Source organism: Oryctolagus cuniculus, chromosome 13, assembly GCF_964237555.1.
Source record: "Oryctolagus cuniculus chromosome 13, mOryCun1.1, whole genome shotgun sequence".
Classification (NCBI taxonomy): Eukaryota; Metazoa; Chordata; class Mammalia; order Lagomorpha; family Leporidae; genus Oryctolagus; species Oryctolagus cuniculus.
This window is the reverse complement of record NC_091444.1, coordinates 104,522,597-104,549,435: the sequence shown is the minus strand read 5'-3', so window position 1 is coordinate 104,549,435 and position 26,839 is coordinate 104,522,597. Positions and strand designations below refer to the sequence as shown.

At 44.6% G+C, this 26,839-nt stretch overlaps 1 protein-coding gene across 2 annotated transcripts in view; it reads left to right on the top strand.

Annotated features, from left to right (window-relative positions):
* Window positions 1–26,839, top strand: part of GPR158 (G protein-coupled receptor 158) — a 351,668-nt gene that overhangs the window by 13,611 nt on the left and 311,218 nt on the right. For both annotated transcript variants that reach the window (XM_051820964.2, XM_002717291.5), the window contains exon 2: window positions 16,349–16,454. In XM_051820964.2, coding sequence (XP_051676924.2) covers window positions 16,349–16,454 — 106 coding nt within the window. The remainder of the gene's footprint in view (window positions 1–16,348; window positions 16,455–26,839) is intronic.

The following is a 26,839-nucleotide window of genomic DNA, read 5'->3' as shown; positions in this document are numbered from 1 at the left end:
CATGCCACGCTGAGTAATTTCTGTCTGATTCCAGAGACTTCCCACAGTTTCCTCTCCCACCTCTGGGAGTTGCTTACTGTCTTCCTTGCAAATGAAAGAAACAAAAAGGATCATATGCTTTTTTTAAGATTTGAAAGTCAGAGTTACACAGAGAGAGAAGGAGAGGCAGAGAGAGAGGTCTTCCATCTGCTGCTTCACTTCCCAGTTGGTGGCAATGGCTGGAGCTGCATCAATCCGAAGCCAGGAGCCAGGAGCTTCTTCTAGATCTCCCATGTGGGTGCAGGGGCCCAAGGACTTGGGCCATCTTTTAGTTCTTTCCCAGGCCATAGCAGAGAGCTGGATTGGAAGTGGAGCAGCCGGGACTCGAACCGGCACCCATATGGGATGTTGGCACCACTGGTGGTGGCTTTACCCACTATGCCACAGTGCCAGCCCCCATACATTTTATTTCTTTCTAAGATCATTCAACTTCTTAAATCCATCATTCTATTTGTTGAGGAAAATCCTCATTTTTGTCGAAGACATTCTTCTGGGAGTGAGGCCTGAAATCGGTACAAGTTCCTTTAGGTCTTCGGCAGAACAACCATTATGGAGCTCTTATACTGTTGACCATTTGGATTAGTCCAACAACTGTGTTGGAAGTGCTTCCTCTTATCTCTTATTTCTGGACCTCTTCCTCCACGTGCGTTTTCTTTCTGCCTCCATGGAGCACATTCTTCAGTATTTTTCCTCCCGTAATGGATGCATGGTAGGTGAAGTTCCCAGGTTTTTCCAGGTCTGAAAAACGTGTCTTCACGCATGACTGTCAGATTTAAGTATGGATTCAGTTTTCTTGCCCTCAGAATTTTGAAGACATTGTGACATTGTTTTTGGTGTTCACTGCTGCTAATGGAAAGTTTGATGCTAATCTGACTTGTAGACATCTTCTCTTTCCTCCTCAGAAACCTTTCAAATCTTTCTTTCCTTTGGGGCTCTGAATATTCATGATGTTGTGCTGAGGTCTGATTCTTCTTTTTTTTAAAATATTTCATTTATTTATTTGAGAGGTAGAGTTACAGACAGTGAGAAGGAGAAACAGAGAGAGAGGTCTTCCATCCGTTGGTTCACTCCCCAGTTGGCCGCAACAGTCGGAGCTGTGCCGATCCGAAGCCAGGAGCCAGGAGCTTCTTCCAGGTCTCCCACAGTGGCTGCAGGGGCCCAAAGACCTGGGCCATCTTCTGCTGCTTTCCCAGGTCATAGCAGAGAGCTGGCTTGGAAGAGGAGCAGTGGGACTCGAACTGGCGCCCATATGGGATGCCGGCCCTGCAGGCGGAGGATTAACCCGCTGTGCCACGGCACCGGTCCTGAGGTCTAATTCTCTGTATTTATCAACCTCACCACAGAGTGGGCCCTTTTGGATTCTTACACTCAACTTTTTTTTGTGACTACTTCCATTTTCTTTCCTGAATTCCACAGTGGGTAGTCATCTTTCTCTTCGGTTCTTCCCCTTCCTCCTTTCTTTCCTCTCTCCTTCACTCCCTCCCTTTCTCTTTCTTTATTTCCCTCTTACATTTCCTCATGGTAAAATTTTATGTGTTTTATTTTATTGCACACCCATTTTGTGTATAAGGATCAGCTTTTAAGCAGCAAACTGTCAGTATATGTGGATGGCACTATTGTATACAAAGAGACTCCAACACTTGATCTCCATATTTTTTACCCTTTCTCTCCTTTTCTGTCTCCTTTTTTTTTTTCCTTTCTGGGAGATTCTCTTATTCCATGTTTTTCTGTTGAATTAGCTTCCACTTGGTAATTTCTTTTAATGTTCATTAACTCTTTCTTGCTCTCAGATGGTTTTTCTTAATCGTATGTTCATTTAAAATCTCTTGAAGATATTAATTAAAATATCTGTCAGTTTTCTTCTGTCTTTGTAATTATTGCAGTTCACTCCAGGCTCAATGGCTCTGCTTCTTCCTGTCTAGGCTCCCTGATGTGTGATCCTTAGTCAAGGACTAGCTCTGGGATTGATGGACTAGGTGAAATTTAGTTAGGTGGGATGGATGCTTTTTCCTTTCTTAAGGTTTTGTTCTTTTTTAAATTTTTAAAAATGTATTTTTTTTAATGTATGGAGAGTGACAGAGACGGTGAAACAGGGAGAGGGAGATCTTTCACTTGCTTGTTCAGGGGCTGGCCAGGAACTCTATGTCTCCCCGGCGGGTGTGCAGGACCCTCGTTCTTGGGCTGTCATCTGCTGCCTTCCCAGGTGCACCATCAGGAAGCTGGAGGGGCAGCACAGGAACTGGAATTCCAGTGGTGCCCTGGCAGGGATGCAGGTGTCCCAGATGGCAGCGTAGCCTGCTGCACCAGAGCACCGCCCTCTGTGGCATGGGTTCTGGCGACAGATGTGGCGTAGTCCTGGCTGCTCTCCTGCTAACATAGAAGGAGACTGGCAGGCTCTACCTCACCCTGGACTTTCACTCTGGGAGAACTGATAACTATTTTTTTTAACTATTCATTTATTGGAAAGGCAAAGTTGGAGGAGAGAGGGAGGGAGGGAGAGATATCATCCATCTGCTGGTTCACTCTCCAAAGGCTGCAATGGCCAGAGCTGGGCCAGGCTGAAGCCAGCAGCCAGGAGCTTCTTCTGGGTTTCCCATGTGGGTAGAGGAGTCCAAGGACTTGAGCCATCTTCTACTGCTTTCCCAGGCACATTAGCAGGGAGCTGGATCAGAAGTGGGGCAGCCAGGGCTCAAACCCACGCCCATATGGGATGCCAGCATTGCAGGCCATGGTTTAACCTGCTACAACACAATACTGGCCCCCTGATAACTACTTTGAAAGCTTTAGCTCTTTCCAGGCAATTCTGTTAATATGCTCACAGAATAACACTTGCTTTTCAGGTCAGGAACCAATGCTATCACTGCACACATAGGAGGAGGTAACTTGTGCGGCTGTGTGGACAGTAGCCCCTCAATTAACTGATGTCTGCTTCAGCTTCCTCCCCCAGCCTCGGTCACTTGGTAGCTGCTGACCTGCTGACCTTGAGCTCAGCCTGCCTCTAGACGCTCTGTGGTTTCCGACTCATCTCCAGCCTTCTCTCGGGCGTGATCTGGGCTTAGCTGCCGCCCCAGGGACTGATCACTTGTCCGATTCTGGAGGCTCCTGTCCAGTCTCTGGTCAGCTGCTTCTCCCTCCACTCACTCCCTGTTTACAGTGGGGAGGTAGAGAGATGTATGCGCAGGTGGCCATCCTGAGCCAGGCCTCCACCCTTGTCTTCTGGCCAGCTTCCTCCCTTGCTCCTAGGAGATGGACATCGCACTCGGCTCTCTGACTTGTTCACAAGCCAGTCCAGCTCCATGAGTCCTGAGTTTCTTATTCTCCCTCTATTATTGAGGGAGAGTCCTAACCCTATGCAGTGACGGAATGAGTTGGGTGAGAATAACACCAGTCTTCCACGGATTCCGTGTTTCGGGGATGTCAAGCAGAGCGTCTACCATGTATGTTCACCCAGTATGTGATTATCAAAAACACGGGGCACAAAGCACACGCAGAAAGTGTGCATTTCATTTGTATTTTGCATATCTAATTAAAGTATCTCACGTAGATTCAAGTGGGAACTTTTTCACCGGCCTTATTTTCTGTCATCCTTTCTGCATCAGGAATGTCCACGGACACAAATTATATATGTTATTACTTAAAAATTACCATGAATAAGCTGACTTATCAAATAAAATATTAGGATCTAGAACAAAAGTTAGGGCTTAGAAAAAATACGTGCAGATTTTCAGCTGTGTCATTTGACTTTAAGATCTTTATGAATAAAAGCAGAGAGCAGTGTACTTAAATTTAAGGAGTTATTAAAGAGCTCTATCTTGGCTTAGATATTCAGTCCCATATTAACATAAAAGGCATGTTTAATTAAATCAGCAGGGGCGCTCCAGGTACGAGACAGCTGTTGTATATTTTCATACAGATCACGACGCTGCTATTTGACAGATTATACTCTGTCCTTCTATTTTCTTGCCAAGCACTTCAAACAAATATTGCTTTGGCTAGATTATGTAACTTTCTGGATCTCACTTGCCTCGTCTATCAAATGAGCAAAGTATTTCTTCTCCTACAAGCCTACTTGAGTTGAACAAGTCAGTGGAAGTTAGCTCATTCCAACCGGTTCCCCGACAAGGAAACCCTGTTTGGAAATGGTCACAGCCAAAGAAGAGCTACGAAGAACACTGTGGATGTGTTGGATAAAGTAAATGATGGCTTAGATTTATTTCACTGAAGGAAAAGAACCTCAAAAAAATGAGAAACTAGTTCCTTCTGTCAAAAGCAGCAGATGCAACATAAATTTTTCTGAGAAGGGATCACCTATTGTCAGACTGCAGACCTCAGAGCTTTTAAAGGCTGTGTTGGATTGAACTCTAAGAATGAATCTCCTGCAGGAGACCCCAAACACAAAGATTCTATTTGTGGGTGCAGGACCGATGTCCCATCCTGATCGTCTTGCCTCTATTTCATATGTGTTGTTTCTCTCTCACTGTCATACTTGGGTTCTTTTTTCAGTCACATAAAATGTACGAACTTTCCCAGGGAAGCCTAACTTGATTGCCATAAAGACGTCCCAGCACAAGAAGGCAGACGGAGGGAAGATGCCTGCCTGGTGGGTAGCTAGGGCGAGATCCTTGGGATGTGTCTGCTGGGAAGACAAGGGGCTGGTGGTGTGGCCCAGCAGGTTAAGCCACCACCTGTGAGGCCAGCATCCCACATGAGCACCAGTTGGAGTCCTGGCTGCTCTATTTGCAATTCAGCTCTCTGATAATGCACCTGGGAAAGCAGTGGAAGATGGCCCAAGTGCTTGGGCCCCTGCACCCATGTGGGAGACCCAGAAGAAGCTTGGCCCAGCCCTGGGTGTTGCAGCCATTTGGGGAGTGAACCAGTGGATGGAAGACTGATCTCTCTCCTCCTCTCTCTCTGTAGTTCTGCCTTTCAAATAAATAAATAAACAAATCTTTAAAAAAAATGTGGGGAGAGGAACACTGCTATCAAATTCATCTAGATGTTTCTCAGGGACTCAGGTCTTACAGCTCACATGACCGACCACAGGACTGTCAAAGCACGATAGAAACTGTAGTGACACGGTTGAAAAAGAGACTTAGTTTCTGGCAGTATTTTGGGAAGATGATTTATTACTACCTCAAGGCCCTCAGGAAAGAAACTACTACAAAAGCTTCTTAAATTTGGCCTTTGAAATCATCAGCCACCCATTTGATCGTAGTCTCATACTACGATAATGCTAATTGTTGTTTTGTAGGAAGGAATGAGACAAAAGTGAGCTTATTATTATTATTTTAAGGTTGCACAGTTGGTCAGCTTACAGCAGTGAGGGAAAAATAAGAATATTTAGCATGAAGTCCTGTTCTGTCATCATCGGACCAACTCTACTTAGTTGTCAGATAATCTGCAACTGAGTTAATATGGTCTTGAATTAAGCCCTCTGGCAATTGGTGGAGTTCATTTAACTTCTGTTGCAGGGGTGAGGGGTGGAGACCCCTTTTGTATGCTAAGGGCCATTTGGATATTTTTAACATCAGGCTCAGGTCATACAAAATTATCAACTTAAAAATTAGCCTGTTATGCATTTATTGAATTTCTCCTGCCTGCAGTTTCCTGTGCAGGGCGGAACAGGTGATCCTGCAGGCCTTCCACAGCCCGGGGCCGTGTTCCCATCCCTGGCAGATGCAGCTTGACCTCATGATGACAAAGCGACTTCTAATGCAATGCCCGTGACGTTTCATCCCCTCTGCCTGTTCTAAGACAACACGCTGAAAATAGTTCTAATCAGGTTGTTGAGATTTAGAGTATTAGCCTTTAGCTTGAGAAATGATTATTGGCTTTCCTGTCCCGACCTGTTTCTTTTTTTTTTTTTTTTTTTTTGACAGGCAGAGTGGACAGTGAGAGAGAGAGAGAGACAGAGAGAAAGGTCTTCCTTTTTGCCGTTGGTTCACCCTCCAATGGCCCCCGCGGTTGGTGCGCTACAGCCGGTGCACCTCACTGATCCGAAGCAAGGAGCCAGGTGCTTATCCTAGTCTCCCATGGGGTGCAGGGCCCAAGGACTTGGGCCATCCTCCACTGCACTCCCGGGCCATAGCAGAGAGCTGGCCTGGAAGAGGGGCAACTGGGATAGAATCCGGCACCCTGACCGGGACTAGAACCTGGTGTGCCAGCGCCGCTAGGTGGAGGATTAGCCTATTGAGCCATGGCACCACCGACCTGTTTCAAACACACTTGGTCAAATAGACAGAAGGGGTCCCACTTTGGACCTTGTGTGTGGATTCATAAATATCCAATGTTTTAAGAAGGAGTCGATTAAAGATGAGAACATACCATTTGATTGGCAGATGAGAAAAGATTTGGAAGGTTGTGAAATCTTACTTTACAGTACTTTCAAGGAGTACCATAGTTCTCCAGGTTTAAATTATAACTGTTTTTCCATAATAAAATGTATTCATTTACAAATCATAGAATATAATGATCAACTCAAAGAAAAATAATTCTAATAATCCTCAATCTTAATACTCAGAGATAGTCTTGGTACTTGCCTTTTGTTATAAAATGTATGTGTTGGGTCTGTGTAGCAGACAAAGCCACCATACGGGCTCTGGCTTGTGTCCTGGCTGCTCCACTTCTGATCCAGCTCCCTGTTCATGCCTGGGAAAATAGCAGAAGATGGCCCAAGTGCTTGGGCTTCTGCCGCCAACACGGGAAACCTGGTTTGAGTTCCTGGCTCCCACTTTCAGCCTTAGCCTGGTTTATAATGGGCATTTGGGGAATAAACCAGCAGAGGGGAGATCTCACTCTGTGTTTCTGTCTGTTTCTTTCTTTGCCTCTAAAATAATTTTAAAAATATAAAATTCTTCTTGTTTTCAAAAAAGGTATATCAAATATCAGATACCACTTCCACCTGTTTCAAAATTCACTATTCTGGATTGCTGTTTTAATGGCTGCATATTATAGACATGTATTGAAGATTTACTAAAAATGCAGCCTTGATTTCTTATGATTAAACAGCTTACCTGCTGGAAGACAGGGTATTTCGTAGGTGGTTGGTAGAAGAGCTATCCAGATCTTATCCAGATTTTACTTGCAAACTAATAAGCTGCTCTGTTATTGGTTTATGGATGCTGCTAGAAGACACGAGCTTCATGGATCAGAGAGAAGGACTTAATTTACAGTAAAAATGCACAGTTCCTGCCGTTGCCCACATCCCATGGGGAAGATGCCAAGGGTCCCTGATGGATACCCGCCTGTGCAATTTCATTAAGGAAGGGAATTCTGAACTCAGGGATTCCCGGCCTATATAGTAGGCAGAAGAAAGCCTGTTCTTTGCCTAGTGGCAAAGATCACCTCATCTCTCTTGTTTTCTGCAAAACCACAGCCCTAGAAATGGCCCAAGCCAGGATCTTGTATTTTGGCATACCCAGGAATATCTTGAAGGGAAACTCAGGACCCTTGCTTTTTTCAAATGGGTCCTTTTTGTGATGAGGGAACTTTAAAAATTCTTGGGAGAGGGAATTATATGATGCATTTATTTTGGTGCAAAACCATTTTGAAATCCATGCATATGTTTTTTTTTCATAATATACATTTTCCATGAACTTTCTGAAGAACCTTTAAATTTTTTTAAAGTAGGTTTTGCTTTTTTTTTTCAATAAAGATTTATTTATTTGAAAGTCAGAGTCACACAGAGAGAGGAGAGGCAGAGAAAGAGAGAGAAAGAGAGAGGTCTTCCATCCGTTGGTTCACTCCCAATTGGCTGCAATGGTCGGAGCTGCGCCGATTTGAAGCCAGGTGCCCATATGGGATGCCAGCGCTTCAGGCCAAGGCTTTAACCTGCTGCGCCACAGCGCCACCCCCCCCCCCCCCTTTAATCTTTAATGTTCTTGGAAGAGCAAACCATCGTGGGAATTTGAAATGTTTCCTACATGGTTGTGGCAGTGTTTATGTTTACTTCCTCATTAGTCACATGGCTTACTATTGGCCAGGTTTAGCAACCATGCTGGCTTTAACTGAACTTTCACATTCTTGCATGCTAAGTTGATAATGATCTTCAACTGCACATCTTGGGTGAACTTTCAGAGGTTACCCTTCGCACTTTTGCTTTAGTTTTAGCAAATGTTGCAATTAGAAGTACAAAAATTTGAAAAGGAGGAAACTTTGTCTCCTAATTACTGTTGTAATTCAAAGAGGAGTAACAGAGAAAAGAGCCTGTAGATACTGATTGACAACCAAAGAAATGATTGTTTTCAAGAGGATTTTGGAAAGAAATAAACAGAATTCATGTCATATCCTGTATGCCTTTTGTTGATTTGCATGACTTTCCTTTACCAACCATCTTACCCCTGGTACTTTCAACATGGAGATTTGGTCCGACATGAAACTGTGTGTGTGTCTGTGTGTGTGTGTGTGTGTGTGTTAGAACTGGGAAGTAAGAGAGGGACATGTGTAGCATTTTGTTGGCAGCAAGAACATCCTATTTCCTGACCACCGAGTGGCTTCTATAAACGGTCTACTTAGGTAGATTTAAAAGCTGCTTTCATTGTACTAACCTGCAAACCCATCAGGGTGGGCCCCTGTCTTTAGAACTGCTTGGAGAATATGACACAGGAGAGCAGGGAGCTCCCTGTTTTCTTTAGGCAACTTTCTTACTTTTTAATGTGTAATGTGTAAATTTCGTTTCTGATCTCTATTCTTTCTTTTGGGTCACTACTGTTAGGTTTGTGCACAACTGTATCTCTTCCTTTTACAGGGCAAGCTTTCAGTGCTCTCTGCTTATTGGACTGATCATTCATGGCACAATGCCTTATCAGAGGGCTGAAAAGAACACAGAGACCCAAGTTAATTCAGTAATAGTGTGGGACTGACCATACTCCCATGGTACTGCACTGATTATCTGCCTCGCTTCAATATCACATTGTAATGAGCATACCCTGTGCTTAGTGCATTTTTTAGTGAATGAACGTATAGCTTGTATCTCTACTTCTATGTTTTTAAATTCCTACAAGGCCATAAAGTTTTAAAGAAGTGATGTTGTATGTACACCATCTATACCACTACCTAGTACATAACTGTATAAATTCAGTTAATTTATTGAGTACTCTGGAATGCTGATACTAAAATTATTTCTGCTGAACATACTCAACTAGCTGTGTAACAGAATAATTAACAGACTTCAAGTCAAGTTCAGGGTTTGGGTTCCTTACCTGACACTTAGGACCAGAGTGCTTTCAAATAAATCAATTACTCTCTGGGAATCTTCTTTATCTGTGAAATGGGGACACTACTTACGTCTCAGCTTCTCTCTGGAAAGTTCTTTGTAAATATAAGGTTACAGATCTGTGAAGTGTTGGTTGATTGTTGACACCAGCTCTTATCTCCATCTTTGACTTCCAGAGCTTGTCTGGTATCTGGATCCTTGGCTTCTTTCATGGGTGTGATGCAAGTGTTAGTTCTGCTCAAGGGAAAGTCAGAGTTACCTCGAGATAACCCAGAGGCCTGCTGAACCAGGGGTCAGCAAGTCCTGCGGCACTGAGGTCATGCATCATGTGTGGACTTGCCCCGTATTTCTCTGTCACTACAGGCCTAGTGCTCTTGGTGCTCTTGCACTTCTGGTGGGTGTGGGCTTGAGCTCAATGATAGGGATGCTGGGTGTTTTGTGAGCTGTGTTTTCTCAGAATGAGCGGCCCCAAGTGAGGAGGACACCTGAGCATGACTTTCTGACACTTAAAGTCACTGAACTAGGAATCTGGACTGTCCAACAGAAGGGAAACTGGCCTTCCTTCAACAGTCTCTTCCCTAGTGATCTGCATCCCATTTTCAAGTAACCTGTGAAGTGTTTTCTGTTCGTATGTTATGTGTGAACATATGAATATGAACATATAAATAACTAATACTTGCTATAGACTTCATTTTTATTTTTCCAATTAACAACGTCAGGGGGATTGGGGCCCTTGACTGGGCTTGCAGTGACCCCTGGTAAGGAGTCAGTCCAGGTTCTTGTCTTGCTGCGTGCAGGAATACAACTGGCACGTTAGCAAGGAGCTGGATTAAAGAGGAGCAGCCGGGACTCAAACTGGCACTCTAATATGGGATGCTGGCACTGCAAATGGTGGCTTTACCTGCCACACCACAATGCTGGCCCCACCAAATTAACTTTTATTTTACCAGTGTCCCACAATGATTTACTTGTCATGTTTTCACTATCATTCAGTTCTAAATATTAATCTTTTTCAGCTTAAGGGTAATTTGGGAAATTGTCTTTATTTTCCAAACATGTCATGATTTAAGCTTTTTTTTTTTTTTTTTTTTTGACAGGCAGAGTGGACAGTGAGAGAGAGACACAGAGAGAAAGGTCTTCCTTTTTTTTTTTTTTGGCCGTTGGTTCACCCTCCAATGGCCGATGTGGCCGGTGCACGGTGCTGATCTGAAGGCAGGAGCCAGGTGCTTCTCCTGGTCTCCCATGGGGTGCAGGGCCCAAGCACTTGAGCCATCCTCCACTGCACTCCCGGGCCACAGCAGAGAGCTGGCCTGGAAGAGGGGCAACTGGGACAGAATCCGTGATGTTTCATTTGAAATATAATCTGATTTTTAGTAACGATTTGGTACATATTTTGTGTATGCTATAACAATGATTTTTGTGTCCTATGAAGAGCTCTATGTATGCCTAATGACCTGTCTACAAATTATCATGTCTAGATATTTGCCTACACTGCTTCCTCTTGTTTGAACTATCAGTTTCTCAGAGAGATGTGTCAAAAATCCCAACTACTGTTGTTGAGATATTTCTTACGTTAGGCCAATGGTAGTTACACACACACTTACCAGATGCATGTATGTTCCTAAAGACGCTGTCTTCTTGATCCACTGTTCCTTTTCACAATACACAGATGTTCTAGTTACCAGTTTCTGCACAAAACATTGCTGCAAACCTATTGACGTAAGACACGCATTTCCGTTGTCTCACAGTTCTGTGCGTTACAAACACGGGCAGGACTTGGCTGGGCAGTTTGTCCCCGATGTCCCCACTGACAAGATGGCTTCTTCCCTCCAACACCACACAAACGCGCGGACAGGGGTCATACGCTCATCTGCACGGGTATTACTGATTTTGTATCCTAGTCACAAAGAAGGATCTTAGGCCAAATAACTTGAGGGCCTGCAAACCGGGATTTTTACCTGGGACTACGCCAGCCAGGAGCAAACAATTAAAAGTATTAGATGCCTGGGACTAACATGCAAGCTGCACTCGGACTCCGGCCCCATTCTCAGAGCCAGAGCGCTAGGGAAGCAGATGGCAAGAGGAGGAACCTGCTGGCAGAGGCGACCAGGCGCTGTATTTTCCCCCCAGTCCCCATCCCGCCCTGCGGCCATGACACTGCAGCCGCTGTGGAGCCCCCGGAGCTTCCCAGAGGCACCCGCTCACCGGATGTGGGAGCCTCACTTCCGCCCCGAGAGGCGTGTGCTCTGGGGACGCAGGGCGCATGCGCGCACCCTGGGGGCTTCCGGGTGGGCATTTGCTGCGCTGGAGCTGGGGCACCCTGAGGTGTGTGGGTCTCTGCGACCCTGTGGGCAGGATCGAGTAGCCGTCACGGCTCCACTTCACCCGGGAAACCCCCAGGCACTTGCAGGAAGTGTAGGGCGTCCTCCCCAGGGCTTCCTAGGTCTCCTGGCGCCCCGGGTGAGGCGCTAATGAGGAGGAGGCAGCGCCGTCGTCCCGAGGGGGCCACTCTCCGCTCATGACCTTGGGTGGTTTCACGCGGGCCCGGAGAGAGTTAGACAGCGGCCGACCCTTTGCGGTTTCCATCAATGAACTTGGAACTGCGGGAGGCCTCCCCTCAGCCATGCAGATTCCCCGTTTCTGAGGTCAGTTCTGTCCAGCAAAGGGACCCGGGGTGACTGGGGTCCCCTGGGAGCTGGGAGGGACCCCGGGGTGACTGGGGTCCCCTGGGAGCTGGGAGGGACCCCGGGGTGACTGGGGTCCCCGAGGGAGCTGCAAGAGACCCCGGGGTGACTGGGGTCCCCGAGGGAGCTGGAAGGGACCCCGGGGTGACTGGGGTCCCCTGGGAGCTAGGAGGGACCCCGGGGTGACTGGGGTCCCCGAGGGAGCTGGGAGAGACCCCGGGGTGACTGGGGTCCCCGAGGGAGCTGGGAGGGACCCCGAGGGAGCTGCAAGAGACCCCGGGGTGACTGGGGTCCCCGAGGGAGATGGGAGGGACCCCGAGGGAGCTGGGAGGGACCCTGGGTTGACTGGGTCCCCGAGGGAGCTGGAAGGGACCCCGGTGTGACTGGGGTCCCCTGGGAGCTGGGAGGGACCCCGGGGTGACTGGGGTCCCCTGGGAGCTGGAAGGGACCCCAGGGTGACTGGGTCCCCGAGGGAGCTGGGAGGGACCCCGATGGAGCTGGGAGGGACCCTGGGGTGACTGGGTCCCCGAGGGAGCTGGAAGGGACCCCGAGGGAGCTGGGAGGGACCCCGGGGTGACTGGGGTCCCCTGGGAGCTGGAAGGCTCTGGACTAGGCTCTGCGGTGAGCGGGGTGGACGAGGAACACCTGACCTCGTTATCGCTCACAGATGCGGAGGGGAGAGACCTGCGTATTGTGATTAGTCTGCTACTTGAAGGCGCTCTGGGGGTGAGGTATTCAAGAGATTATACCAAACCGGAGTGGTCAGCAGTGGTCCGGTGGGACGCTTTATGATGCTGGTGGTTCGATGTGTGAATAGCAACTGCTCATAATTACCGCCTTAAAGAAATAAGTTTTGTGCATTGTTTATTTTCATGTTATTGGCAAGGCAGAGAGAGAGAGAGAGAGAGAGAGAGAGAGAGAGAGAGAGAGAGAGAGAGGTGAGATCTTCCATCTGCTGGTTTACTTCCCGAATGCTGTAACAGTGAGAGCTGGGCCAGGATGAAGCCAGGCACCCAGAAATCGCTCTGGGTCTCCCTCGTGCGTGGCAGGGCTCTCAGTACTTGGGCCGTCATCTGTCTTAGCAAGAAGGTGTGTGGAGCTCTGGATTCAACCAGACTCTCCGATATGGGATATGCGTGGTCCAGCTGTGCTCTTAATTGCTGTGGGAAACACAGGCCCTGTAATTATGCTTTGAATAGTATGTTGAGTTAGGAATCTCACCTTATGGAAGCTTATTCTGATCCCTCTTTGAACAGTTTTTTTTTTTAAAGATTTATTTTATTTATTTGAAAGAGTTACAGAGAGAGGGAGAGACAGAGAGAAAGGTCCTCCATCCACTGGTTCACTCCCCAGATGGCCGCAACGGCTGAAGCTGCACCGATCCGAAGCCAGGAGCCAGGTGCTTCCTCCAGGCCTCCCACATGGGTGCAGGGGCCCAAGGACTTGGGCCATCTTCCATTGCTTTCCCAGGCCATAGCAGAGAGCTGGATCAGAAGTGGAGCAGCCGGGACTAGAACCGGCACCCATATGGGATGGTGGCACTTCAGGCCAGGGCTTTAACCCACTGCACCACAGTGCGGGCCCCTCTTTGAGCAGTTTTAACCTGTCCTCCTGCTTTAACCACGTTACCTGCTTGAAGTTTTTTCTTTTTTCCATTGTACTTGTGTTGCAGCATAGAGTATTATTTACTTCTTTACCATAGCCATTATCTGTGTATCCCACACTGTACTTCAGTTCCATGAACGAAGCTGTTTTCCTCCTGCTTACTAATGCATTTCAAAGGCCAAGAACAATCCTGGTTTCTAGTAGACATTCAGTAAATATTTATAGAATGAATATGTTATTTTTCAGAATATAAAGCAGACGCACAAGCAGACTTTCATAATTAGCATGACTTGTGTGGAACGTAGTTCTGTTGAACGTCCTGGTAGGAAGGGCAATCAACAAATCAACATTTCAGTGAATCATCCCTATTTTACCCCAAATGACAGCTTTCCACATTGCCTGGGTTAGCATTCATTATCCATTAAACATTTTTACACTTCCTTAAATATCTTAGGCCTCTTCATAATCCTTGAGGACAAGGTGGTTTGCCTCTGTATCCTCCACAGCACATCCTATGGTGAGGTGCACCAATGGGGCAGTCAGTATTTACTGAAGGAACAAAGGAATAAGTTGGATTAAGGCATTATGTCCTTGGGAATCCAGTTATCTGCCACAGGAATGTTTGTTTAATGGCATTAGGGCTTGTGACTCTAGTATTATGCAAAGGAGGGTCTGGCCTTCTAAAGGATTTACCTGTTTTCTGTGCTAATTTTGGGGTTTCCATCTCAATGAGTGTATGAAAAGTTAAACATTCTGAGTTATCTAGGTAAATAAAAGCTGGCAGAAGGGGTGCCTGTCTTAGTGTTTATTTTTGTGTCTGTTTTGGACATGTAAGGATTAGGTAATGCAGTACTTTGTCACAATTAAGAAAAGAACAGAGGCAGACTAAAAGACTAAGTGATTTATTCACTGCAAATGAAGCCACTCCACTAGTGTGAGATTTCACATTAGTTCAAAATAAGAAAAGTTATCAGAGAAATGAGCTGCGTGGTATGGTAAAATAGAACTAACATTCCTCTTTGAAGAGGTGACTTAGTTTTGCCAAGGTGTAATTATTGTTTTATAAAAAAGATTAATTAATTAGTTAACTAATTCATTTGAAGAGAGTAATAGAGGAGAGATCTTCCATCCACTGCTTCACTCTGCAGATGGGTACATTGGCCGGGGCAGATCTAGGCAGAAACCGGAAGCCAGGAGCACTTCCCGTGGCTCCCGTGTGGGTGCAGGGGCCCAAGCACTTGGGCCATCTTCTGGCTGTTTTCCCAGGCGCACTAGCAGGGGCGTGGATCGGAAGCTGAGTAGCTGGATCTCGCTGGGGCTGGTGTTCCAATTTGGGATGCTGGCTCTGCAGGCGACAGCTTAGCTCACTATGCCACCGCACTGGCCCCTCATTGGTTTTCTTACGCATTTTAAATGTAATTTTTGTTAGCTTTGTCATTTTGTTTGAATTTATTTGATAATTTTGGGGGAGTATTTTTTAGCTATAAGAACTATGAAGGAAGGGGCTGGCACTGTGGCGCAGCGGGTTAATGCTCTGGCCTGAAGCACTGGCATCCCATATGGGCGCCGGTTCTAGTCCCTGCTGCTCCACTTCTGATCCAGCTCTCTGCTGTGGCCTGGGATAGCAGTGGAAGATGGCCCAAGTCCTTGGGCCCCTGAACCTGTGTGAGAGACCTGGAGGAAGCTCCTGGCTCCTGGCTTCGGATCGGCACAGCTCCAGCCATTGTGGCCATTTTGGAAGTGAACCAGCAGATGGAAGACCTCTCTCTCTGTATCTCTACCCCTCTCTGTAACTCTGTCTTTCAAATAAATAATCTTTTTTTTAGAAAGAACTATGAAATAAAGGTTTGAGGCTATTTTATGTATTTAAGTATTTAAGTAATATTGTAATAAAAATAGTTTAAGTTGAGGGTGTGGGACCTTGGGAATGTGTTTTTACATTTAGTGGCCTTTTGGTAGGGTATACAGGGTTCAGGGCCCATGACACATTGTTTCAGTAGAGTCCCGGGGCCGGTTCAGTGTGGGTCAGGTGTTTCTGGAGCTGCTGCTACTAGAGATGAATAGAAGGGTGGGATCTTGGGAAAATGCAGAGCGGCTGGTGGGAGAAAATGGAGGAATTTTAGACAGTTAGTCTCCTTCAGTTTAGCTTTTGGCTGTGACTTTCTGGGTTCTCTTTCTTAATGACTCTTCTCAAATGGCCATGTGAAATGCAGTGTTTTTATTTTTAGACAAAAACAACAGCAAAACCTCCCATCATCATTTTTGCAGGTGATGCACACCCTGTGCTTGGTGTGGAACACTGAGAGGTTTAGGGAACTGTTTAAAGTGACTGTGCTAGGTCAGAGGAAAAAGATGTTCGTTCTCTGATATGTTCTCTGATACCGTCATCTCTTCTCAGCTCCCCAGGAGCCCCCTCTCGGGCCCTGCAATGGGAAATGCAAGTGGGAAAAAAAAAATCAGATGACGGTTTGTTTTTTATTTAACAGGTGATATTTCAGAATTCAAGTTTTCTCCCATGTCCAAAGCCATATTGTCTGGAGTTGAACCAACAAATATTTATAGAGCACCTGATGTGTGCCAGGCATGACATGAGGAGCTGAAGACTGTGAATGATACAGAGTTTCTGCTTTTGGGACTTAGCTAAAACAAACTGGTTTTATCCTACTGTGTGTTTTCATTTGCTATATTCTAGTTGAATGTGAGTGGGCAATTTGAAAAGTGCAGTACATTCTTTATGCAGGTTGGTCTCATAGATGACAGAGTTAGCTATCAGATTAATTTGTTCTTTATCGCTCTCCATTTCTAGGGGTGTCATGAAAATTGACATAAATCTTCAGAAAGTGGACATCGACCAGTGTTCAAGTGATGGCTGGTTTTCCGGAACTCACAAATGCCACCTTAACAATTCTGAGGTAAGAACATGCAAGTAAGAACCTTTGAAATCGGGAGCTCAGCAGATTCTCTTCAGTTTGTCGCATTTGTGTGGGTAAATGAACAAAAGGTATCTTACTGGGGGAAAACATCTATGCAGGTCTCAGAGCTGCCAAAGAACTGACAGAGGAGCAGAAAATAAAATCCAGGCAACTGCTCATGTGGGAACTAAGAGAAGACCGAAGCTAAAATTATGTCTGAAGTCTGCTGTTAGTTATAGGCTGACCCTGTTCTTTAAAATGCGCTGGAAATTTAAAATAACCATGAAGTGAGAAAGCTGTCCCAGGAGGGTCAGCCACATTATGCATGTTCTCAGGAGTATGGAGCTTGTTGAAACAATGGTGCAGCAGGAAGAACTTGAAGACTGCAAGACTGGGGCCTGGGAAGGGTTCGCGCGTGTCTGTTTTCCCAGTGTTCAGTTCCTCTCCATGCTGGACTCAAGGTCTCTGGTTGGTAAGGAGCCACTGGAGAGATCATGGTTCCGGAAATCAGGCTGCCACTTGTCCTCTGTGTTTTCAGAGAAGAGGGACGTCCTCCTAATGGTTGCGTTTTCAGTATTCCACCTCTGAGGTCCCACTGGATGAGTTCCGTTGTGCGTTAGGTGTCCAGTTAAGTTCCTGGTCTTAGATACTTAGTTTCTGTGAAAATAAAAGCGATGTCACGGTAACAACCATACGGAGAGGGCCTGCCAACACGGAGCTGGGAGGTCTTTAAGGGGATACGGCTAGGCACGTCTCGAGCTGCCACCTGGAACGTGAACTTTTGGTCACTTGCACCCTTGACTGCGGTCACCTGGAATGACGGAATGGCTGTGTCCAGGGACTCCAGATGCATGGCAGAAGGTTGTTGGACCCTTGTTTGATGGACATTTTAACTTCATCCACATCTGTTTGTTTCTTATCTCTGAGCGATCACGTAGCCCCGGTTACACACCCCTGCTCCTTCTCTAGTTCAGAAATTTCCTGTAAGGGAGTTTTTCTGGCTCGCAGGAGGTCAGCCGGCACTTCTAGCCTGCGTACGCTCCCACTCCCTGTATCTTTCACAGCACTCATTCAGGTGTCTCTTGAACTACAGTTCCTACAGACCTCAAATAAAGTTCTCATAGCTTTGGAGTATCTGAGCTTGAGCTGACCCTCTGCCAACCCAATGCTGATTCCATGAATTTCTCAGGAAATTCAGCTGGATTTATTTAACAGAGGGAATGTTCCCACAAACATAGCAGTCTACATCTTTCATTTGAATTATTGCTGTTTGTGAAAGGCGGTTATACATAGAGCACATAGTGTGAGTTTAAGGTGAGAGACTTAAAATCACAAGGAAATTTAACAAAAGACACTTATCTGTGCCATTAAACAAAAATGTACACAGATGTACACAGGCACGTGTATACCTGTGTGTGCAAACTGCCACACATACCCTGCCATACACAGTCCATGTGTCCCCACACTCCCATAACCCAAAATGACCTTCCACTGTTCCCCACACCCACCCACACCTCTACCTCCCCCTACACCCAGTATCCACCAGAGCATACCTCAGCCGTCCTGCCCTTTAAATCTGTTACACCTCTTCACCATATCCCGTGACCCCCTCTCCCCAGTTCCCTAGTACCCCAGATGCATTCCCACGCACCCTACACCTTTGTATACCTCTACACAGGCAGCCTCCGCAGCTGCCTGTCACTCTCCTCCCACTCAATTGAGACCTGGTGACATATGTGTTTCTGTCTTGTTAACCCACAAAAGGTAAGATCTTGTTTTTTTCTTCCTTTTCCTGTTTGTTCTTTTGGTTCTGAACAGTTCTGAGCCCACACTTCCCCTCGGATGGTTCTGGTATTTCTAAAGATGTGAAACTCACTCACTGACTTGGTGGATGTCTTCAGTGCGATTATTATCTGCTTGCCAAGGGCATGTGGCCAACTAGCGCGTTGGGTCTTAGCGGGAGTTGACCGACTTGGGCGTGGGTGTCTAGTTGTGGGTATTGATCTGTGTGTGCTCATTTCTGCAGAGCCTTGTTTGGATGGCACTCCTGGGGGGCTCAGTAACCCGCCTGTGTGGGAGCTTCCCTGTGTGTTCCCATTGCTGCTTGGCTCATGATCTCAGAGAGGTTGTGGGTCCTGGTGTCACCTCTGTCTGTCTGTCTGTCTGTCTAAATGGTTATATTGCAAGAATCCCTTTCTCCTGAAAGATTGATTTCTCTGTGTTGCATTAGGATTATTAGTTTTCTATCTTTTTAAAGTTTCAAGGAAAATATTATCCTCTAGTCTGATTAACAAGGACAGGTTGAAATGTGTAACTTTGGGGATTATATAAGGAGCATTATATTGATTGAATTCCTATTGGAAAAACATCCTATGAGACACTGGACAGACAGTACTGTGGATTTCATTAGAAAATGCAGAAACAGGTTCAGTCTCCAAAGCGCCAGTTTTGACCTGGAATCTGGACCTGTCCCACCTCCTTTCCTTGCTCAGGTGCTGGAGCTGGGGGTCGGGGATTTTGGTGTCCTGGACTTGGCTCTCAAGGCCCTTGGTGGGGTCGTCTGCCCCCAGGGCTGTCACAGAGCTCTTCACAGTCGTGTTTCTGAGCTCCCCCAAGGTCCTGCAGTTGACGCTGGTCACACAGGCACCTGCAGCACTGTCAAACCACATCGCTAGACTGGCGACTGAGAAGAGTTTTTTAGTTTCTTCCCTGTGTTGATGTGAGCTGGAGATTTTTGCTGCTAGGGGAAAAATCAGAAAAATTTCTTGTTTGCAGCATTTCTTATCTGCTCTGGCTTTCCTTTGCTCTTTGTTAAAAATCATCCGTCCCCAGCTATGAAGACCACTTTGTCAGTTGGTTTAGTCAAGGACGTATTTAAGGTACCTCTGAAGCACGTGGGGCCCTGTGTTTAGGGGTGTACCTACAATTGGACATTGAGATACTCATCATGGTTTACAGTGGGTTTTATCTCCCCAATGTTTAACATTCTTGTACTGCAGATAATGGAGGAAGTTGCAGATTTCAAAGATATAAGTGAAACAGACTTCTCACTTTTAGGACTTTTCTAGGTTGTTGGATCTTCAGCCTGCAGGGCTATGCTAAACAGGATAGTAGATCTGATGGGGGGAATCATTAAGTGGTATGGGGCCAGTGATTAAAGTCTCAAGAGCGTTCTAGAAAGGCACGGCGTGTTTGTTGAAGAAAAGAACTTCTCATAGAGTTTGGATCTTCACGATAAGCACCTACTAAGTGTTTTTTGAGGAACAGGATAACTTCTGGATCAATGCCATGAGCGCGATTGCTTTGGCTGTCTTTATCACTGATCCACAGCTCTGAGAAACAGGCTTGATCCTGTTTTCAGTCTCCGTTTAAATCATTCTTGGCCTATTTTCATATAAATGTTCATTGTGTGTATATAAAATTCTCTCCTACAGCGTAATTTATTAAAAACACAAAATGAATGCATAGTTTTTCTCTAAGGGTTATCTTTGACTTTGTTTCTACTCTAAAACTTTATTTTTTTTTAAAGATTTATTTTTTTTTTATTTGAAAGAGTTACAGAGAGAGGTAGAGACAGAGAGAGAGAGGTCTTCCCTCCATTGGTTCACTCCCCAGATGGCCGCAACCGCTGGAGCTGCACCTATCCGAAGCCAGGAGCCAGGAACTTCTTCCAGGTCTCCAACGCAGGTGCAGGGACCCAAGGACTCGGGCCATCTTCCACTGCTATCCCAGGCCATAGCAGAGAGCTGGATTGGAAGAGGAGCAGCCGGGACTAGAACCAGCGCCCATACAGGATGCGGTGCTTCAGGCCAGGGCTTTAACCCACTGTGCAACAGTGCCGGCCCCTCTACTGTAAAAACTTTGAAAACCATTATTTAAAGTAGAAAACATGAGGGCAGCAACTTTAAACTTTTTGGTTATATCCCTTTAGTAAAAATGCTTTAAGTGTCAACCCATAGTGAGTAAATACGTATTTAAATTTACAGAGTCTATGCATCTTGTGTCATACTAGGATATGTTCTGTATATTATAAATTGGAAAACCAATAAGATTGAGATAAAGATGAAAAACATTTTAATATTAGTTATTTTGTAAAAAACAATTATATCTTTATTGAGAACCATGTAACTGATTCATACTTTGCAAGATTTTTTAGCAAGAATATAAGAGTCTATTATGAGTAATCATTTCAGAAAGTCTTAGTCTAATACTCAGTAGTGCAGTGAGTCAGAGGTCTCTAAGTTCAGTTTATTTTTATACTTCGTGTCTGTCATTGTTGGAAAAGAAAGATACAGCAGTCCAAATTGAAGAAATAGGTTGTTGACTGTGTTTGATAAATTTTGATATTTGTTTTTCAGGTATATCTACCAGTTTTGCAAGGATTTTTACAGATATACAGCTGGTAGTTTTTCATCTTACCTGATCTTAATTGGTCCTTGCAAACTAATGGGAAAATCACCATTGTGATATTTTAAAGTAGTAGATTAGAAGCTCACTAAATCTCCTTGTGGACTATTTTAAAAACAGATTAGAGGGGCCGGCGCCGTGGCTCACTTGGTTAATCCTCCGCGTGCGGCGCTGACATCCCGTATGGGTGCCGGGTTCTAGTCTCGGTTGCTCCTCTTTCAGTCCAGCTCTCTGCTGTGGCCCAGGAGGGCAGTGGAGGATGGCCCAAGTGCTTGAGCCCCTGCATCTGCATGGGAGACCAGGAGGAAGCACCTGGCTCCTGGCTTCGGATCGGCAGTAGCTCCGGCCGTAGCGGCCATTTGGCGGGTGAACCAATGGCAAAAGGAAGACCTTTCTCTCTGTCTCTCTCTCACTGTCTAATTCTATATGTCAAATAAAAAAAAATCTTAAAAAAACAGATTAGAAAAAATCATTTAGAAATGTAAACTGTAGATCTATGTGAATATTTGTAGTTTTGGCAACAAAAACCATGTAATACTGAAAATATTTTCAAAAACCTGTTTTCAAAATGCTTACTTCAAAAGATTTTCTCATGGATTGTTCAAATGTCACCTTTACTTTGAGGAATGACTTAGCTTTTTTTTTTTATTATTAAATACCTGCTGCATATATACTATAGATCACCACTTGTTATCACAGAATAGGCCAGCAAATTTGGAGAAGTCACCTTTGTAAAAGAACAAGGCGTAACAAATCTTTAAGCTCAGAAACAAGTACTTCACTTTGACATAATCAGATAATCTGTGTGGGAGGTTTGCTGGGTCACAGACCATCTCATTAATAAGAATTGTAAATATTTCACAGCTTAAAATAATCTACTCTGAATTCACCTAAATAACCAACTATAAATGATAATAAATTGAAATTTGAAAGCAAATGGAAGGACTGGTGCTGTGGCATAGCGGATAAAGCCACTGCCTGCAGTGCAGGCATCCCATATGGGCACTGGTTCTAGTATTGGCTACTCCACTTCAGATCTAGCTCTCTGCTATAGCCTGGGAAAGCAGTAGAGCATGGCCCACGTCCTAGAGTCCTTGCACTCACTCGAGCGGGAGACCCAGAAGTTTCTGGCTCCTGGCTTCGGATTGGCACAGCTCCGACCATTGTGGCCAACTGGGGAGTGAACCAGTGGATGGAAGACCTTTCTCTCTCTCTGCCTTTGCCTCTCTCTTTGTAACTATGCCTTTCAAATAAATGAATAAATACAAAAAAAAAAAAAAAAAAAAAAAGAAAACAAATGGAGGAACCAAGTAGCCATTCTCAGTGTTTTAGTCCCCAAATTCCCAGTTTTTCTTCAGTATATCTCATGTGCCTTATCAAATTTGTGGTCCTGAGAAGCATAGACTGATTGAGGGCGTTCATATTAATCCACATCTTAACTATCAGCGAAGCCTACACTAGTTCTTATTTTTAAAATAGGAAAGTTAAATATAGAAAGAAGTTGTAGCATTTATTTTCTTTTTGCACACCAATTAACCTCTTGGATATTCACTTTGAAGACCACTTTTTGAGATGATCAGATTCACTGGTCTATCCAGAGTTGCTACAGTGGCTGTGTTGTTGACTATCAATGTCTTGATGTTGCCCTAAGATAGATTTGTATAGCATGTACTGGATGGGAGTCTATTTGTAACTTCTTGCTACTCCAGTAGATAAAAGTTAATGAATTTCCAAAGGCGTATTTTTTAAAAGGTTAAAATGGTACAAAAAGATATCATTTAGCATATGAGAAGAGGAATTTAATATAAAGATCCAAAGAAAATGGGAATTAATCTTTCTCTTTGAAAAACCCTTTTCCATATGAAACATAGCCTACTAATTTGACCAACAGCAGGGTGTAAAGAACTTTTTTTTACAAAACTGTCACTTAATTTAATTTCTGATTTAGTGCACATCACCTCGAATTGGTTGTCTATCAGTTCTCATCTTGCGGTTGCTATCTCACCACGGCTCTTTTCTTGAGAAAATTTCTGTTTTACAAATATTACTGTTTACCAATTCTAGAACTGTGCTGTCCAATATGCTAGGCGTTAGCCACATGTGGCTGTTGAAATTTAAATAAATTAAAATTAAACACATTTACAAATTCCAGTCCCTGGCCTCACTAACCTGATTTCAAGTGTTTAATGGCCATGTGTTATCTAGTGGCTGCTGTACTGGACAGTGGAGTGAACACTCTGCCTCTGTAATATGGTCTAGCTTATAGTGTGGTCAAGCTACACAGATTTTTGAAAGCTTTCAAACCCCTAAATCTCCTTGTACAGTTGAATCATTAACAGTGCTTTAAACTTACTGAGGGACATTTAAGGACAAACTTGAAGTAAAATGTGGCTTATTCAGTCTTCTTATGATCTGATGTGTTAACTCAATTGAAAATAAATGAGAACCTTGCAAACCATTGTTAATGCTGTTATTTCACACTGGAAACTCTAATAGTTTTCCAGTAAATGGAGAGACGACAGTACTGGTAATCATTTAGCTGTTTGAATTTCCATTGTATTTGTTGGTAACTTCTCTTTCCTGTCATAACCAGTACATGTGTGGTGATTTGACATGGACTCACACCCTTGTAGTAGACTAGAGGATGATGGTCAGGGGTTCAGTGGTGCTTAGTGCAGTGGATGCAGCTATGGACCAATGGAGATGGCCCACTTGTTGGATGGCATCCCTATAATATATAGCCATCGATTTGGTTCCTGCCACTGGAATTGGTTAAATTACAAAAAATTTTTTTTTCTTTGTAGTACTAGCCTTTCAGATACTTGAAAAGTGCTGTCAGCTACTTTCTAAGTCTTCTTTCTCTGGCTCAATCAGCTATCCTTCCTTTTCCAGCCTCAGCCACTGCTGTATGGAACCACATTTGTTTCTGGAGTTGCAAAGCCCTAACTTGTATTTTGTCATATAATCTTTAGTTCTAAAATTAATAGAAACTGGTTGTATTTTTCTGCTTTTATTTTTTTTTTCTTGCTATGCTCCCAAGAATTATTTGGGTTAGAGATTCCGGAGTTGTTCCAATACTAGGATTGGGAATCACTGTTCCAAACCGACTGTTTTAGGCCACCTAATAAATCGGTGAAGGAAAGCTTCTCTTTGGACTTCAGATGTTGCCAGTTAGTGAACCCAGAGTTCACCAGTGACTGTCGCCATCTTGTGGTTGGGGAAAGAGAGAGAAACTGTGGTAGGAAACCCACTTCATGTTGTGTGGACATCCTCGGTGTTAGAACATCGTACATCTTTCCTTGCGTAGAGTCGCAGGCTTGTTTGTTGCTTCCTGGCTAAACTCCAGGGCCCCGTTTGTAACACTGTCTCGTGCAACCTAGTTCTGACTTTAGTCCACTCATATCTACTGAGCTGTACAAGGGCTCTCTGAGGCACATTTTAAAAGTTTGCTGAGCTATTATTCCTGTATTAATTGTTTTCATCATCATGATGATGACTAAGATTCCTGGCTTCTTTTCCATGGGGCACCTTTTATACCAGATTACCAGACTGATTCATATTCATTGTTCCCATTTATGCTATGTATGTTTATTACCACCTGCTGTGGCTTTAGGGCTTGGGGATACTGCAGTGACCAAAGCAGAAATCCATAATTTAAGAAAAATCATTTCATTATAGAGAACCAGGTAACTTAAAAATGTATCAGTTGACTAACTTTTCTAAATACTAAATTTTTCAAGATTTCTAAAACTTTCATATATTAATGTTTGAGACTTCACGATGAATAATCCCTAGCATGGAAGACAAATCTTCACATGTCTTCCATAAGTGCAGAAATTTACCTCTTGGATTGGCAAATAGAAAAAAATGATTATACTCAGTGTTGGTGAGGATATCCTCTTGCATTATTGGTGGGGATATAAATTGATATTGAACTTCCTGGCAGTATGACAAAAATGTGTCACTAATGAAAAATGGATACTTCTGTGTTCCATTTGTTCTTTTTTTCTACTGCTATTTTAAATAAGGAAATGTTCAGAATTACCATCAACATGTGTTTATTAGACTACTCCTCACAATGTTATGTATTGTAGGAAAGCTTGGAAAGAACTCCAAGTGCACAACACTAAGGACTTGGTTCAGGAAACTGTGAAGCATCTAAACACTGTAATGTTGCTGTTTGTAATGAATTCCGTTCTTCATTTGTGACGTGGGATGATACCCAGGGAATATTAAAGAAAAGAAGCAGGTTCTCTGGTATGGTTCAAGGACTAGTAAGAACTTGGAGACATCGGGAACAGTGGTGAATCTTCGGTGAAATGCATTTAGTAGATGAGTAGCGGCTTGGTCAGAAGCAGACAACTCTTCATTTTGTCCTGTAAGCGAGCCCTTTGCAACTGGAAACGTGCAATGAGTACCCCCGGGAACGTGTGTGCAGGGTGACGGCGGCTCACAGCTCGTGCATGGAGGCTGGGGGGAAGGCAGGAGGGCACACGCAGCTTTAAATGGTAAGGATGCCCTGTCTAGATCTTGGGTGGAGTTGGGAAGCAGAGGATGGGGAGAGTCAGCCTGAAGAATCTCGAGGCTCTCTGTGAGGAAGTGGCAGGTTCACTGCTCTGTTGCTCTGCTCCGAGACTCTGTCCTCGTTTCTGGCTCACGGTGAGGATCGCTAATGTGAACAGAGATCCCAGAGCCGAGGTCCAAGCCGGAAGTGAATGAATCACAGTGAAGACTGCGGATGGGTTTCACTTTCTTTCTGTCATTTCAACTCAATAGATTTTCTTAAAATCGAAAAAAAATAAAATTTTTTATTCATAGTAACACTAATAGTGTGTGCAGCTGTGTGGTTTTGCTTGCTTTGGGTCAGGAATTGTCCCATGGACAGATACGTGTCTGAGGCGGCGGATAAGCTGCTTTCTCCTGAGTCTTGTGGTCATCGTGCCCTGGGTACTCTTGCCTGTGTTGAAATGCCGCATTGGACTCCAGAAACATGTCCAGTTACCATGTGTCTGTTAAAAGTAACCATCTGTTTTAAAAATTGTTGCAGGTGCTTTACATATGTAAGTTTAATCTTTATCATCTCCATTTTCCTGGTGCGGAAGCTCAGCCTAGAAAGGTGAAATGAGTTCCCTGCAATCACACAACTTGTAGTTGTTCAAGATAGGTTTAGAATCCAGATTTATCTGATTCCAGAGGCTGTCTGTCTTTAAAATATTATTTGCTTTTGTGTTATTTGAAAAGCAGACACACACACACATACACACACACACACACACACACTGAAGGAGAGGGAGAGAGAGAGAGAGAGCGAGAGAGTGCACGAGACAGATCTTCTGTCTTCTCAGTCACAGCCAGGTTGATTCAGGCTGAAGCCAGGAGCTTGGACCTCCAACTGAGTCTCCCATGTACGTGTCAGGGACCCAAACACCTGGGTCATTGTCTTTTCTTCCCAGGGTGCATATCAGTAGGAAACTGGATTGGAAGTGGAAGTGGGATGGAACCAGGGCACTGTGATTTGAGATACAGGCATCCCAAGCAGCATCTGAACCCCTGTACCAAACACCACCCCCCCCCCCCCCCAGAGCCTGTGCTTTCACTCCTATTGTATTTCTTGTTGTTTTCTAGGAAACATATAGTCAGATAGATTCATACATGATTAAGGGTGAGCACATGCTGGGTGTTTCTGATTATCAACCACGTTTAACTTTGGGAACTGAGTAGCAGAGAGTATGGGATATTGACCTGTTTCAGGTGTCACTTTGGAATACAGGCATTACATAAAGTAATGGCTGTGAAAATACAGCATCTCTCTTGGGGAGGGAACTATAGTTCCAATAGCTCCATGTTTGTGTTTTTGGTCTAAGGCTGTACACTAGAGAAGTGACCGCATAGGCTGATGTTAACTTCCAGGGAAGTAGTAGTAGTTTATCAAAGGTGTTTATTTGAGGCCCTGTGCTGGTGAGAACGGGCATCAGTTC